Source organism: Solanum dulcamara, chromosome 7, assembly GCF_947179165.1.
Source record: "Solanum dulcamara chromosome 7, daSolDulc1.2, whole genome shotgun sequence".
Lineage (NCBI taxonomy): Eukaryota > Viridiplantae > Streptophyta > Magnoliopsida > Solanales > Solanaceae > Solanum > Solanum dulcamara.
Window position 1 is genome coordinate 4,405,685 of NC_077243.1, and position 12,693 is coordinate 4,418,377.

At 33.2% G+C, this 12,693-nt stretch overlaps 2 protein-coding genes across 5 annotated transcripts; both read right to left on the bottom strand.

Moving 5' to 3' along the window:
• Positions 1 to 142: 142 nt before the first annotated feature.
• LOC129895107 (nudix hydrolase 18, mitochondrial-like) lies at positions 143 to 2,726 on the bottom strand. 2 transcript variants are annotated; one of them, XM_055970758.1, is made up of 5 exons: positions 2,166 to 2,726; positions 1,873 to 1,993; positions 1,543 to 1,761; positions 1,167 to 1,431; positions 143 to 1,087 (listed from the first exon to the last, which is right to left on the bottom strand). In XM_055970758.1, the coding sequence occupies exons 1-5, from the start codon at positions 2,249 to 2,251 to the stop codon at positions 1,071 to 1,073; spliced, it is 708 nt and encodes a 235-aa protein (XP_055826733.1). In that variant the 5' UTR covers positions 2,252 to 2,726; the 3' UTR covers positions 143 to 1,070. The 2 variants fall into 2 exon arrangements, with proteins under 2 accessions (XP_055826733.1, XP_055826732.1); XM_055970757.1 differs by having other exon boundaries at positions 143 to 1,431; positions 2,166 to 2,702.
• Positions 2,727 to 7,595: 4,869 nt separating this feature from the next.
• Positions 7,596 to 12,333, bottom strand: LOC129895964 (uncharacterized). 3 transcript variants are annotated; one of them, XM_055971760.1, is made up of 6 exons: positions 12,203 to 12,333; positions 11,400 to 11,469; positions 11,187 to 11,330; positions 10,870 to 10,943; positions 10,623 to 10,795; positions 7,596 to 7,781 (listed from the first exon to the last, which is right to left on the bottom strand). In XM_055971760.1, exons 2-5 carry the CDS (start codon positions 11,445 to 11,447, stop codon positions 10,660 to 10,662), a joined length of 402 nt encoding a protein of 133 aa, XP_055827735.1. In that variant the 5' UTR covers positions 11,448 to 11,469; positions 12,203 to 12,333; the 3' UTR covers positions 7,596 to 7,781; positions 10,623 to 10,659. The 3 variants fall into 3 exon arrangements, with proteins under 3 accessions (XP_055827735.1, XP_055827736.1, XP_055827734.1); XM_055971761.1 differs by lacking the exon at positions 7,596 to 7,781 and adding an exon at positions 7,787 to 7,807; XM_055971759.1 differs by lacking the exon at positions 7,596 to 7,781 and having other exon boundaries at positions 10,310 to 10,795.
• Positions 12,334 to 12,693: the final 360 nt, after the last annotated feature.

Consider the following 12,693-nt stretch of genomic DNA (forward strand, 5'->3'; position numbering starts at 1 on the left):
ATGTCGGCAATAATATATGTTGAACTGGTCTCAATCTAGAGTTCTAAAATAAAAATATATATGGTTAGTAGAAGAGTCTGAAAAATCAAGTTCCTCACCTATCCCTCCCAATAGTAATAAATTTATCCAGAACTCAGACAAGTCAAGAACTTCATATCAATTGCTTTATACTTCAATCATTGAATGAACAGGGTTATGCCAACAACTAGAGACAATTATTTTGGGTTCAATTTTGGTGTTCTTTACATACAACTGAATGATCATGTACATTTTTTTTGACTGCGTAAGAACAAAAAAGAATTAAAGAATGAAGTTAGAAACTTTTGAAATTACCCTCTAAATCTATCTATCCTGAAAGATCCCTATATCTGGAGTTTGAGAAAGGCATAATACATACAGACAGTCAAACTTGGCCTCAATCGGCAACTGAGGATGCAACACCTCAAGTCGTCTCCACTGTGCCAGTTAAACACTCCAACTTACAAAATAATCATCTAGACACCTCCAAAATTTATGTGTCGTGTCAGCGTTGGATGTCCACGAGACAAGGACGAGTTGGGGTGTCTAGATGTGCACTTCCAAATTTGAAGTGTTTACTTGCCAATTGAGGCCAAATTTGTGTGCCTATGTATGTATTATGCCATTGAGAAACTGGATTAGTTTCTCATTGGATCATCAAAAACATGGTTAACTCAAACTTCTTATCTAGTTAAAGGGACAATATAGAGAGTTCTATCAGGCAGGGATTTGAAAGGTTCTTTTCTCTGGTCCATAATACTGCTGATGATGATTCTTCTTTCATTGCAGATTGTGGGTAACAATGCCAACTCCTGCATTATTAGATTCATCAAAATTTCTGTCGACAGCGTTGCAAGGTTCTATCTTTCTCCTTTACATAATGCTGATTCTTGGCTCCCAGCTTGTGGGGAATTATACTGGATAGACGTCCCTGGTTCCTCATTCTCCGTTCTTAGAAGTCTTGAGGTTTCTTCCTTCATTTGTTTGCTAGCTGAAAGCAGCAATGCTTATTCTTCCCAATTTTTCATTGAACATCTTCTGGGCTTTGGTGCTCATTCTTGCTTCTTCACTGAACATTGAGTTTGCTACATTACTAATTTCATTGAAAAACGGCTTTCGCCTTGCTTCTTCATTGAACATGAGCTTACCTAGAGAAGGCTTAGCTACAAGGCTAATTCTCAGCTCCTCCTCACAGGTCAAGTCATTAGCTTCAATGCTGATTATTGGTTCTTCATAAAACATTGTGTTAAAATTAGATACAGCAACAACTGTCTGTTCATAGGACAATTCATCGAAAGGGCATGTCTGAGGCTCGTCATCTTTATTTCTTTTTGTGAGCTTAGAAGCAAAGACATCTAAAGCCTCCTTCATCCAGGAATGCCAACATACTTCCCTTGCTTCACTAAATTTCAACTGCAAGATGTAATCAAATATAACATCAGGATACATTATCCTACTAACAAATTACACAAATCAAATCGACTCGAGATCAGGATAGCTTAAGTAGGCAGATTCACAACTTACCCATAGACGTTTTCGGACAGTTTTCTCAGGCCAATCATCTAGTTCTTCTGTGACAAGCAAAGGAAACATATGCCCCTCATGAAATGTTCCTTGGCTTTTGCTCTTAAAACTCCAAGTACCTAAATACTCCTGAACCTCAACATCACCAATTACACCAGATTCCTCAAAAGTCTCTCTTAAAGCAGCATCTTCTAATGCCTCATCAGTTTCCCAACCACCCTGTAAAATCATAGCAAAACAAAGAATGTCAAATCCAAGAATGATTAAGAATACTATACAAACTCTAAATAGGGAGCCAAATACAACAGACAAATTGGATTGAAATTGTACCTTAGGAAACATCCACTTTGGACTCTTCTGTGAGCTGATCAATAAGAATTCCAAATCATCGATTTGGGTCCCTAGAACTGTAGACGATTGATTTGTTTTTCTATATCTGTACGGAATGCATCTGCACCATTGGTAAAAAATTGACAGAAAAATCAGATCAAATTCTCAAAAGAAAAAAATCCAACATACCCAGAATTGAAATTCAAAATTAAACACAACCCAACATAAAAAGATTTCGACTTTCTTGAAACTCAACCAAAAAATCATATGAAAGATCCAAAAAGAATACGCACCCAACAACTTGACGACATCCATCATTGTATCTCTGCAGGTCTCTTCCTGTTCTTGAAATCATAGATAAGGTCTTCGTCATTGCCATATCGTACAAACTCCAAAAGAAAATTAAAAGACACACTTTTCTCTGTTCTTCCTAAAGAAGAAAACCCTCCAAATCAAGAAGGAGATATATATATATAGAGAGAGAGAGAGAGAGAGAACTGCAAATTAGGGCCGTTATGGAGATAGGGAAAAAAAGGAACAAAACCCAGTTGGAATTAATCTGTATTTAGTCTATAAAACAGGTAAAGATGAGATATTTTTCAGATTAGATCATCAAAGAGCTAAAAATACAATTTATTTTTTGTAATTTGTATGGTGTGTGTGGATAATGATATGGGAAGCTATGCTAAAACTGTGTGTGTCCACTCCTTTAAATAGACAATGAAGATAGTGATTTATAGAATTTTCGTGAGAGGGGGCCAATTGGGGAAAAGTTGGCAAATTGGGCGTGTGGGTCAATCATTATTTTATGAAGTTTGTAATTTTCTGAGAAGGCCGTGTATTTTTATATTACGGGTCGCTTGGTGGGTGGGACGAATAAATAACATATTAGAATATAATATAATATAATAATAATAATATATGTAGTGATAATGGATTTGGGGAAGATAGAGGGTGAGTAGATCTTATTACTATATTATAGAAATAAATATATTGCTTCTAAAAAACTTTCTACGTATAACAAATACAAGAAAAAATAATAATGAAGAAAGCATAACAATTAGTAAGAAAGTATGTGCAAAATCTATTAGAAAAGAATAATAACAATAATAATATAACGTAATAATCAAAACACAAAAATAAAAACAAAACTACTAGAATACGAATAGTATTAAAATGGATGCCAACAAGCCTGGACCTTCAAAAAGAAAAACAATATTTCACTATCTATTAACATTGCATACTAATACATGACTTCCTTATTTTTCTATTTAAAATTATATTAACAAACACATAATAAAATAATTTCATAAAATATCGGAAGATTATATATTTTTATCTCACTGATCAAACTACACCTTTTAAGTAATAAAATTATTACTACTATTAGGTTTGTTGTCGGGTGAAGACTATAAATAGGTCCCCACTTAACTTAAATGTATAAAATAAAATAAAAAAAGCACATTGTTGTAACGCGTTACGAGTCACTTTCATAAGGGTTCTCTAATCCAATCTTAACAAGGATGGTCTCATCAGTCGGTATTGGACGCTTCAACTTCCGCCCCAAACTCGGCCTATACACGGTTATGAGTCGAACCACGACGCTTCTTTCCAATCAATCTTTTACTCGGAGGGTTAGATATAACTCGCAAGCAATGAATTCATCTGAATTTATAATAAAATTTTTATGAGATTATCTTATTTGATTAGATTGCGGAGAAACAATCTTAGGATAGGAGATTGATGGAAGCAACATGACATCTCCATTTAGTTTGTATACTTTTTTAAAAATAATATTTAATTGATATTTGTATTTAGGTAGCTTTAGTGAAACTATTCAAGCTACTTCCGTAAAAATTTGCCTGAAGTTGGCTTGGACAAGTCATACCAAATATGAAGTAAAAATGTTTGATGTTTAGCCGTCATGAAGTTATACTTCAAATAAAAATGTTTGAAGCCCATACACAAATTTTCAACTTCAATCATGTACATTTAAAGTTATTCTTAAAATAGCTAATGATTCGTTGAGAAGTAGCCTCTTTTGATGCATAAATACGTACTATGACAGTCTCATAGACTTTAAAGTTAAAAATTGGCTACTTTTCAATGACTTTTAAATTTATGGCTTACCCAATATCGTATTTAGCTATTCAATTCGTTAATAATATTGTCCCCTTTTGAGTGTAAGCTTGCAAATCTTTAAAATGTGCCACTAGAAACTATTTTTTTTTTAATCTACTCAGAATTTCTCAAATTTTGTAAAGTTTGCCATTATCTATGTCTAAATCATAATTGGATTGGCAGCTCCACTTTAATGAAAAGTAAAAACCATAGCATTGTCGATGTTCCCCCTTCCACTTATGTTGTTTTATTACAATTTAAGGCAGTTGAGACACTTACCAAAAGCAAAGTATGAATGAGAGAACAGTGAGTTTAGGAAGGAGGTACATTGCATCTCAACATGTAATACTTCTAAACACTAGAAAAATGAATGGACAAAGAAATAGACCTAAGTTTTCTTTTAATTATGAAAATTTTATTCTGTTGACCGACTAGTTATATAGACGGAGATTTATGATACACATATATTATGATGTGAATAATAATAAAAAAAGAGCACTGTTTATTTTATAGTAAATAATAATGTTAGAATTGTTATACGTATTAAAATACATGGGATATTTTTTTGGTAAGTTACCTAATTTCAAAAAGTTGGTTCAATATTCTTATCATAATAATACGTACATATGTATTCTCATTCAATTTGAGCCTCCGATCTATATCGATACATACTTTGAATAACTATGTCTATCTGGGCGTATGAAATGAAATCACCCAGCCATTTCCCTTCTATGAATTCAAACCTGGTTTCCAATGGTCTTTATTTCAACCAACACTCCCTTAGATGCGGAAGAATTTTCTTCTCGTATGGCTTTTTTACTGATTTCTTTTTTGTTGTTATATATTTTTTGTTTTTACACGTTTGACTCCAGAATAATCTATAGCACAATTAGTAGTTAGTAAAAGGTAACAACCATTTGGGTCTATTGCCATTTTTAATTTTAGAATAGTACAAACTCCCAAGTGTGCAATTTAAAACAGTATCTTCAACTCTTTACATCACATAAGTCACAAATTTACTGTAAGTGTTTAAGCATTTTAATATCAATATTGAGTGATATTAATTTGCATAAGTGGCATATGTTATTATTCTGTCTTTAGTGCATAAAAATGTCTTTCATTATCATCTTTAGTTAGTGCAAGACTAAATCATTCCATTATGTATTTTTAATCTAATTATCACTAATAAGTGATGCACTAAATCATTTCGTTATGTATTTTTAATTTAATTATCACTGATAAGTGGTGCACTAAATGATGATAATGATGACATTCTATTATTTTTTCATCTTTGTATGATTTTCTCTCCTATAAATAGAGAAGTCTTTTTTGTTTTGAAATAAAAGATAAGAGAAGAAAAATTGAGAGAATTAAGTTTGTCTAAAAAGAGAGTTCTTATTAGTTGAAAGGAGGTGTTCTTTGTGTAGAGTTTTAAACTCAACTCTTGTCCAGAGGTTGTTGAGTTACATTTTTGTGATAAGGCTGTTGTATCCTGGAGGGGACAAGTCAAGAGGACTACTGCTGGACCAGTGAAACGATTTACTGCAGTGGGCTTGAATCTCCCTAAAGAGAGCAAGATATCCGCGCCTCAGCCAAGAAGTGAAGTTAATTTCTTTATTTTATTTTTCAATTATAATTTGTAATCTTGTAATTTCACCAATAATTACCTTGTTAATAAATTTGTGTATGTAGACAGTGATGAAAGTCGAAGAGAAAGAAAAGAAGTGCACGTTTTGCCACACACAGAGACAGATGATTTGTTTTATTGCATGCAAAGCGTGAAGAAGACAATGACTAAAAACACGCAATAACATATAGCAGGTTGGACATAGAAAACACTGTTGTTGATTATATAATATCAAAATTTAAAGTTTATGAATTTTATTTAATACGGTAGCTCCGCACCTATCATAACATGATTATGCTGAATTGATAGGACAGGACCGCGTGTATAACAAATCTTAAAAGGTATTTATTTTGGACCTATTATTTAAAAGCAACTTGTCATATATCTGTTCTAATCCTTAAAGAAAAATAAGTGGCACCCAAAGACTCTCAGAACATGGAAGAGGTAAAAGTTTTTGAGATATTTTCCATGAGCACATGACGTGTCGTTTTTTCTCTCATTTGTGTGGTATCAATCCACTATGAATCAATGCTCACCTTTCGATTCGTTAAGATCAATAATAAATGCTATCACATGGAATTATTGGTGATGTTAACCACTGCTTTTACTTTCCCATCGAATTTTTCTTTCCAAAAAGTGCTCCTCGAATTTCATTTAGCTATGTATACACTTTCTAGAAAATATTTTTTTTTTAAAAAAAATCACACAGTGTTTGAAATTCATATGAAAATCCGATTAATTTAAATTCGCACCGCACAAATACTTTCTACGACAGATTTTTTCATATCAAAGCTCGAATTCGAGACCTTCCTATTCTTATCGAAGAGAAGGAATGAGAAAATCCTAGATTATTCCTTCCGACCACAGATGAAAGAAAGGATAAGTTCCCTCTCTATGGAAAAAAAGAGAGTGCCACAACTATTGTTTCAAAAGTTCAGAAATTCCTTCTGGGATCAACCAGAAGATAGAAAAACCAATGCCTACAAAAGCAAAGTCCAATCTACGATACGCCATACCCATCCACCCCGTCTCGAGCCTTCTATAGCCTCTGATCGTCTAAGCCAATCTAAAAGATCCACACCCAGATAATTTGATTTTAATTAAAGAAAAAGCAACTTCATCTACTACATCACATGTCTTTCTGAAAAATGTTGACAACTCTATATTCTCCAAGTGGAGTAAGAGAAAGGAAAGTGCACTCAATCAATTAAATGTTGACCTCGCAATTTTCATCAGCTCACATTATTTTAGAGGACCTAAGTCAACAAATAGCCCATTGTTTAAAATCATCTGCCCCAATTATGGTGTTTTTTTGTCTTTCTAGAACAAACGACTAGTAAGAGCCTAAGCATCATTACAAATTTACAGTTCATCCGTTCTTTTTGTCTTTTGGCGAATTAGCCTAGAAAAGCTGCGCCGTCTAAGGATTTTGGGCCTCTGTTTTGGTACACATGCTTTAAGGAATTAAGGATTTTGGGCTTCTATTTTGGTCTTCTCCTAGAGATTGTTGAAAACTTGAATAGTTACATTAGTTTGCTTAAACAAAATTAAAAAAATAATGAGAAAACTCAAAAAATCAACTATCGCCTGCGTTCACACGCTATTGTTAGAGACTTGGGGTTATTTGGATTATGCGGGATGAGATAGATAAAAATATTCGTGAGTAGTAGCGGAATCAAAATTTTAACTTAAAAATATCAAAATATAAAAAAAGTAAAATTTCATAGAAAACAAGGAGTGTCAATATGTACTATATATATATAAAATAAAAAAAAATCTAGTTACACAGTGTAATTTTTCGACAAATGAATGTCGATCAACACACTGTCCGCAAGATTAGTTATTTCAATTTTTATATAAAATAGTTAATCTCATTATTTTAGTACATAGAATAAAATAAATTAATATCCATAATTAAACGCGAAATAAAACAATCTCAAATATTATGTCGATATTTATATCTATCCACCAACCATAAGCAAATTGAAAAGGACTTGCCCACAGTCCACAGCAAACCCAACGCCATAAACTTCTCAATCTATCTAGAGCCACATCACCAGCCAAAATACACGTACACCTTATCAGGAATTCACAAATCATGTAAAAAGTAGATAACTTTTTTGTTATTTTGACCTTTTCAAGTTCTTCTCCACGTTCACACCTGAAGTAAACCGTACATGCATTTAACTTGCAGATGAGAAAGGGGGAAGAAATCAGAGCATCATCCAAACCAAAAGACTAGGAGGACTTTCATCAAATAAAACAAAATCTACTTAGGCTCGTTTGGTAGCCTAACGTATAAAAATATTGTCGAATAAGTTGTATTAGCAATATTGTATGTGTAATGATGATATTAAATTATTAATTAGATTAAAATTATTCTTTATGCATTTTTGCTAGTGTATTATAAATAACATGCATTGCATAATTTCTATAAAAAATACGATGAAAAGGATATGAAAAAAAATTTGAGAAGCAATTGTGTTTAACCAAGCTAATACATGTATTAGAAACTTCTGCATTGTTAATATGGTTTGTTATGTGTTAACTATACATATCAAATAGAGTGTATTACCTGCATTAGTAATATATATGTTGAAAAAGTGTACCAAACAAGATATTAATAATACACAAAATTAATGCATATATTATTTTTTCTTATGGATCCTACCTAAACAACCCATTATTATTTTGGTTTTTTTTTAAAAAAAATAATCTTTTAAGATCTCTTGTGTTGTTTTATTTTTATGTCTAGAAAGGACATAAAATTATAAATAAATTTGTAAAGCACAAAATCAATTGACCTATTACGAAGTTAGCGTTAATTTTCATATTATTCCGTATAACAGTTGGCATAAATTTATTACAGGATTTAATTAATTTACACACAAGACATATAACAAATCTTAAAATATCATGTTACACGAAAAACAATCACATGCAATTGTGAAATAACAGTGAGTTACTGACATGGGGAAAAAAGATTAGTAACTTACTACTACAGAAGTATATGATTTTTTTAGGTTATATAGATTAAATCCATTATCATATCATTATTCATGTACCGTGACCATTAAACCTATGTAATTAACTTGGTGCATGTATCTTTTGACTTTGCACAAAAACAAAAAAAAAATGTATCTTTTGACTTATAGAGGTTAATGTTCTAATGGTCTGAAAGGAGAAGTTATAAAAAGTCTTCCTCTGCAGTTCATGAAGGGAAAAAACATTAAAATATATTGAGTCTACATTTAGAAGGTGAAATTGTACGAGATCTAATCATACCTTCCTTGTGATATTAATGACTTAATATTTCTCGTGTATCATACCTAACGCGTAGGGTTGAAATTACTTTATTTTTTCGGATGCATATGGAATATGGTCTTAAACAGTGGTCTAACTTCTCAAGTCTCAAAAACTTTGTATCTATACAATCTTCCAAAGAAGTTTCCATCTTCCACCAATTTTTTGCTTCACTTCCCTCCCTTCTTACGATTCGTGAATCACGACCAAACTTCCACCAACAAAGGGTGAAAAAGAGAGAAAAAAACCTCTAGGGATTGTGTTTGGGTGCCAAACTCACCAAATCTATATTAATAGGCGACTATTTCAGTAATTTTGTTAAGAGAAAAACTGAAGACTGCCGATTTTGGTTAGTTCATATGGAGAAGAAGAAGAGCAACATATCAAAGAAAGAAAAAGGATTCTTTGAACAAGACCAAGAAGGTGACAATCACCATCATCATATTATGCATAGCCAAGTGAAGAAGATTAAGGAGGAAGAGTCTGAAAGAAACGTAATTGATTGGCCGGTTCTAGCAAGGGAGGTCATCATGACCAGGCAACAGTCTAGATCACGCCTTGGATTAATCTCCGGCCAACCAATCTCTGTTGGCGACTCTTAAAAGTATTGAGTCAAAATTGGTTGTTTTCAATTTCTAGAAGCCTATATAGATCACTTAGGTTCTATTATCTCTCTTGCTCTACCATTTTAGAGGGCTTTAGGTTTTGTTTTTATGTATGTAATAATGACTCTAGTACAGCATATTAAATGGTTATGAAACCTTTAGAAGAGTTTTATCTCAGTTTAGTCCCTTTTCTTCTCGTGTTTGTATAATTTTGAACTGGACGGTTAATAGAGAAGTCTTATCTTATCCATGTTTGACAACTTTTTGCGAACATCAAAAGCTAAGGATGAAATTGGAACTGACAATTTTATATTCTCACTGCAAGCACAGAGTAAAATCTATTTCTATTTACTGCTTACGGTTTTTTCTGTGTGTTTCTACCTATGTTAGGCCTCCACGGCAAAAGATTCATTTGTTTCACCATGTTTTTAAGAAGATGAAATCATGGATCTTGAATCTCAATCAAACAGACTAAGATATTTTGTAGTTTATACTGCAGCTCTTAAACTCGGAAACCCCACTCAACTTTCTATCTGAGAGCATAACGAAAATCACTTATATGTACTTATCCCATAAAAGTTCTAATGGAATCATGCTTGATTTTCACGTATCCTTGGGAGAGCTTGGTGCCTTGGATCATAGTTCAAATAAGGCGATTGAAGTAATAGATGGAATGTAAAATTAAGAAGATTACCAGCTTGCTATGAAAAACTTATAAAGCAGGCTCACAGCAGACATAGCAAAAGAAACAATAGATTGGAGAGCAAAACAACAAAATGCAGAGCGTTAAAAAATTCAATAGATTTGTGCACCAAAAGTTCACTGTACCCAAATCCCAATTTGCAATATCCATTATAGACTTCTCAGTCAGAAAACTAGTAGTATCAAATTTGTAAGGGGAAATAGTAAGCAGCTTTACACCAGTTAGCAATAACATGTACAGCAATTCTACAAAAGCTATTATTTTGCTACTCTTTTGGATCAGATAAGGCTTTGTCCTAGTTCTTTTAGTGAGAACAGAAGTACCGAGCTAGGTGACAAAAGCACTAGAAATACAGAACAGTCAATTACCCAGGATAACATGAACAGCTTACCTATTAAATTTAGAAGATTTAGCATAGTGCAAATATTTCAGGATTCACCCCGGACATTCTGAAGTAGATATTTAGCATTCAGCAAAAGACCATCAGCCTCCTCATTTAAAGTATCAAGCAAGCGCAGTTCCTTGATCTCCTCTTGCCACTTTTCCATCTGTTCCTTGTGTATTCTGCAAATAAATATACTTCAGCATTTGTAGCTGACCTTCTCCTAATTAGTTAATTTTTCCACTTCCACACTTACAGAACTATTCGTTCTTCAAACTCATTACTCAATTCCTTCAGCATGGACTTCCCTGATTCCAGCAGTTCAGAGACCTTCGCGAGATGATAGCAAAAATTGTGTCAACCAATACACATGCATATAAAGAGTGTGAGCGAAACTTAAATTACAATCACTGGTATTAGCACAACATCAAGTCCATCATTCTCTTGATTAGACTCAACTGTCTCTATCACTGGTATTAACTACATCAAGTCCATCATTCTCTTGATTAGACTCCACTGTCTCTTCTCCCTTTTTTATGTCACAGGTATAAAAATTAAGAACCTAAATTATACCAGGTTAGTGAAACGGTTGATCTTTTCAAGAATATTAGCAATCTCCAGCTCCACCTGCTCTGATGCCAATGTGGCAATTGCAGTTTCTTCTTCTACATCCTTAGCAACTTCACTATCAGTCTGTGTGGTTCCATTATCCTCCACCTAACAGAAGTAATAACTTCTGTCAGGAAAAATATGAAGATAAAATGCTTCAAAAGATAGGGGACATACAGATGGTTTCAGGCGCTTATTTGTGACATCAGCAACTTCTAGTTCCATTGTGGATCTGTACTAGCAAAAACTGGACAATATTCCACTCATAAGAGAATTAGCAAAACAAGAAATGAATATGACAGCAAAGTGACGCCATATTAGGGATAATTCCCTCATAACCTTAGTAACGGAAATGCGCATGTAATGTTCTATCAAATGTCAGATACACAAAGTGTCAAAAAAACAAACAAAACTCACTAAAATAGAAAACAGCAGCACTTCCTAATCAGAACAAGCATGGATCAACGCTGAAAGTACTAGTCAGAACAAGCAACAAATGATGGTCATATAAATGATAAGCAAATAATCATAAACTTTAGTTAAAGTTTGCAGTACTGATTACCTAAACAGCAGCATACTCATGAAGATAAGTTAGAATCGCACCAATGAAAAAACAAACAGTAAATTCCTTGGTTGAATAATTGCTATTGGTCAAGCTTCTAGATATTATGTGAATTGCTTATATACAATCCATGTATCGTGCTTCTCGTCGTCATTAATGTAGTAGTTATGCGGTCGATGCGTGTGAAATACCAATTTCTATTCATAATTCTTCTTCAATAGGCAAAACAAATGCGGTCTACAAGGCAATCAGCAAATCGATAATCCTAGAACTTATGCGGTGCACAATAATTATGGATCATTATTCAAATTTTCTGATACTGAATTAATTGTCGTATTTAAGCAATTCGAACGAGTTTGCTACCCAGTGAAAAAGTCGATTCGGAAATTGAAATGACGAGAGAGAGAGAGAGACTTACAACTCGATTCTGCCGGAGAAGCTGATCAACGCGAGTTCTCCGATGAAGAAAAATGGAGGGAAGTGTTTTTCAACTTGCTGAAAGAGAGAAAAAAAATTGAAATTAGGGGAGGTAATGAATCAATCGGGATATTGATAGTCGAGCAAACGGGCTAAAAGAGATAATAGTCTGGGCTTGTAGGTTTAAAATCAAGACAGGGCGGACCCAAATAGAGTTTTTGGTGCCGGTGTTTAAATTTTGACCACCTTAAAAAGATTTGCAACAATAACCGTTTCATATAAATTTAGAGCAAAAATTATGATGTATCGTCAGGATTTTTTAATTTGATATTATTGAGAAAAACTAGCCTTAACAATAGGTTATGGTGATCGTCATGATTTCTAGGTGAATCTCGATGATCACCAATTCAGCATACACGTGTTGTGTAGAAATTTATCAATATATTTTTGTTTTAGAATTGATCAAAATCAATTCCAAATTTGATATACAAC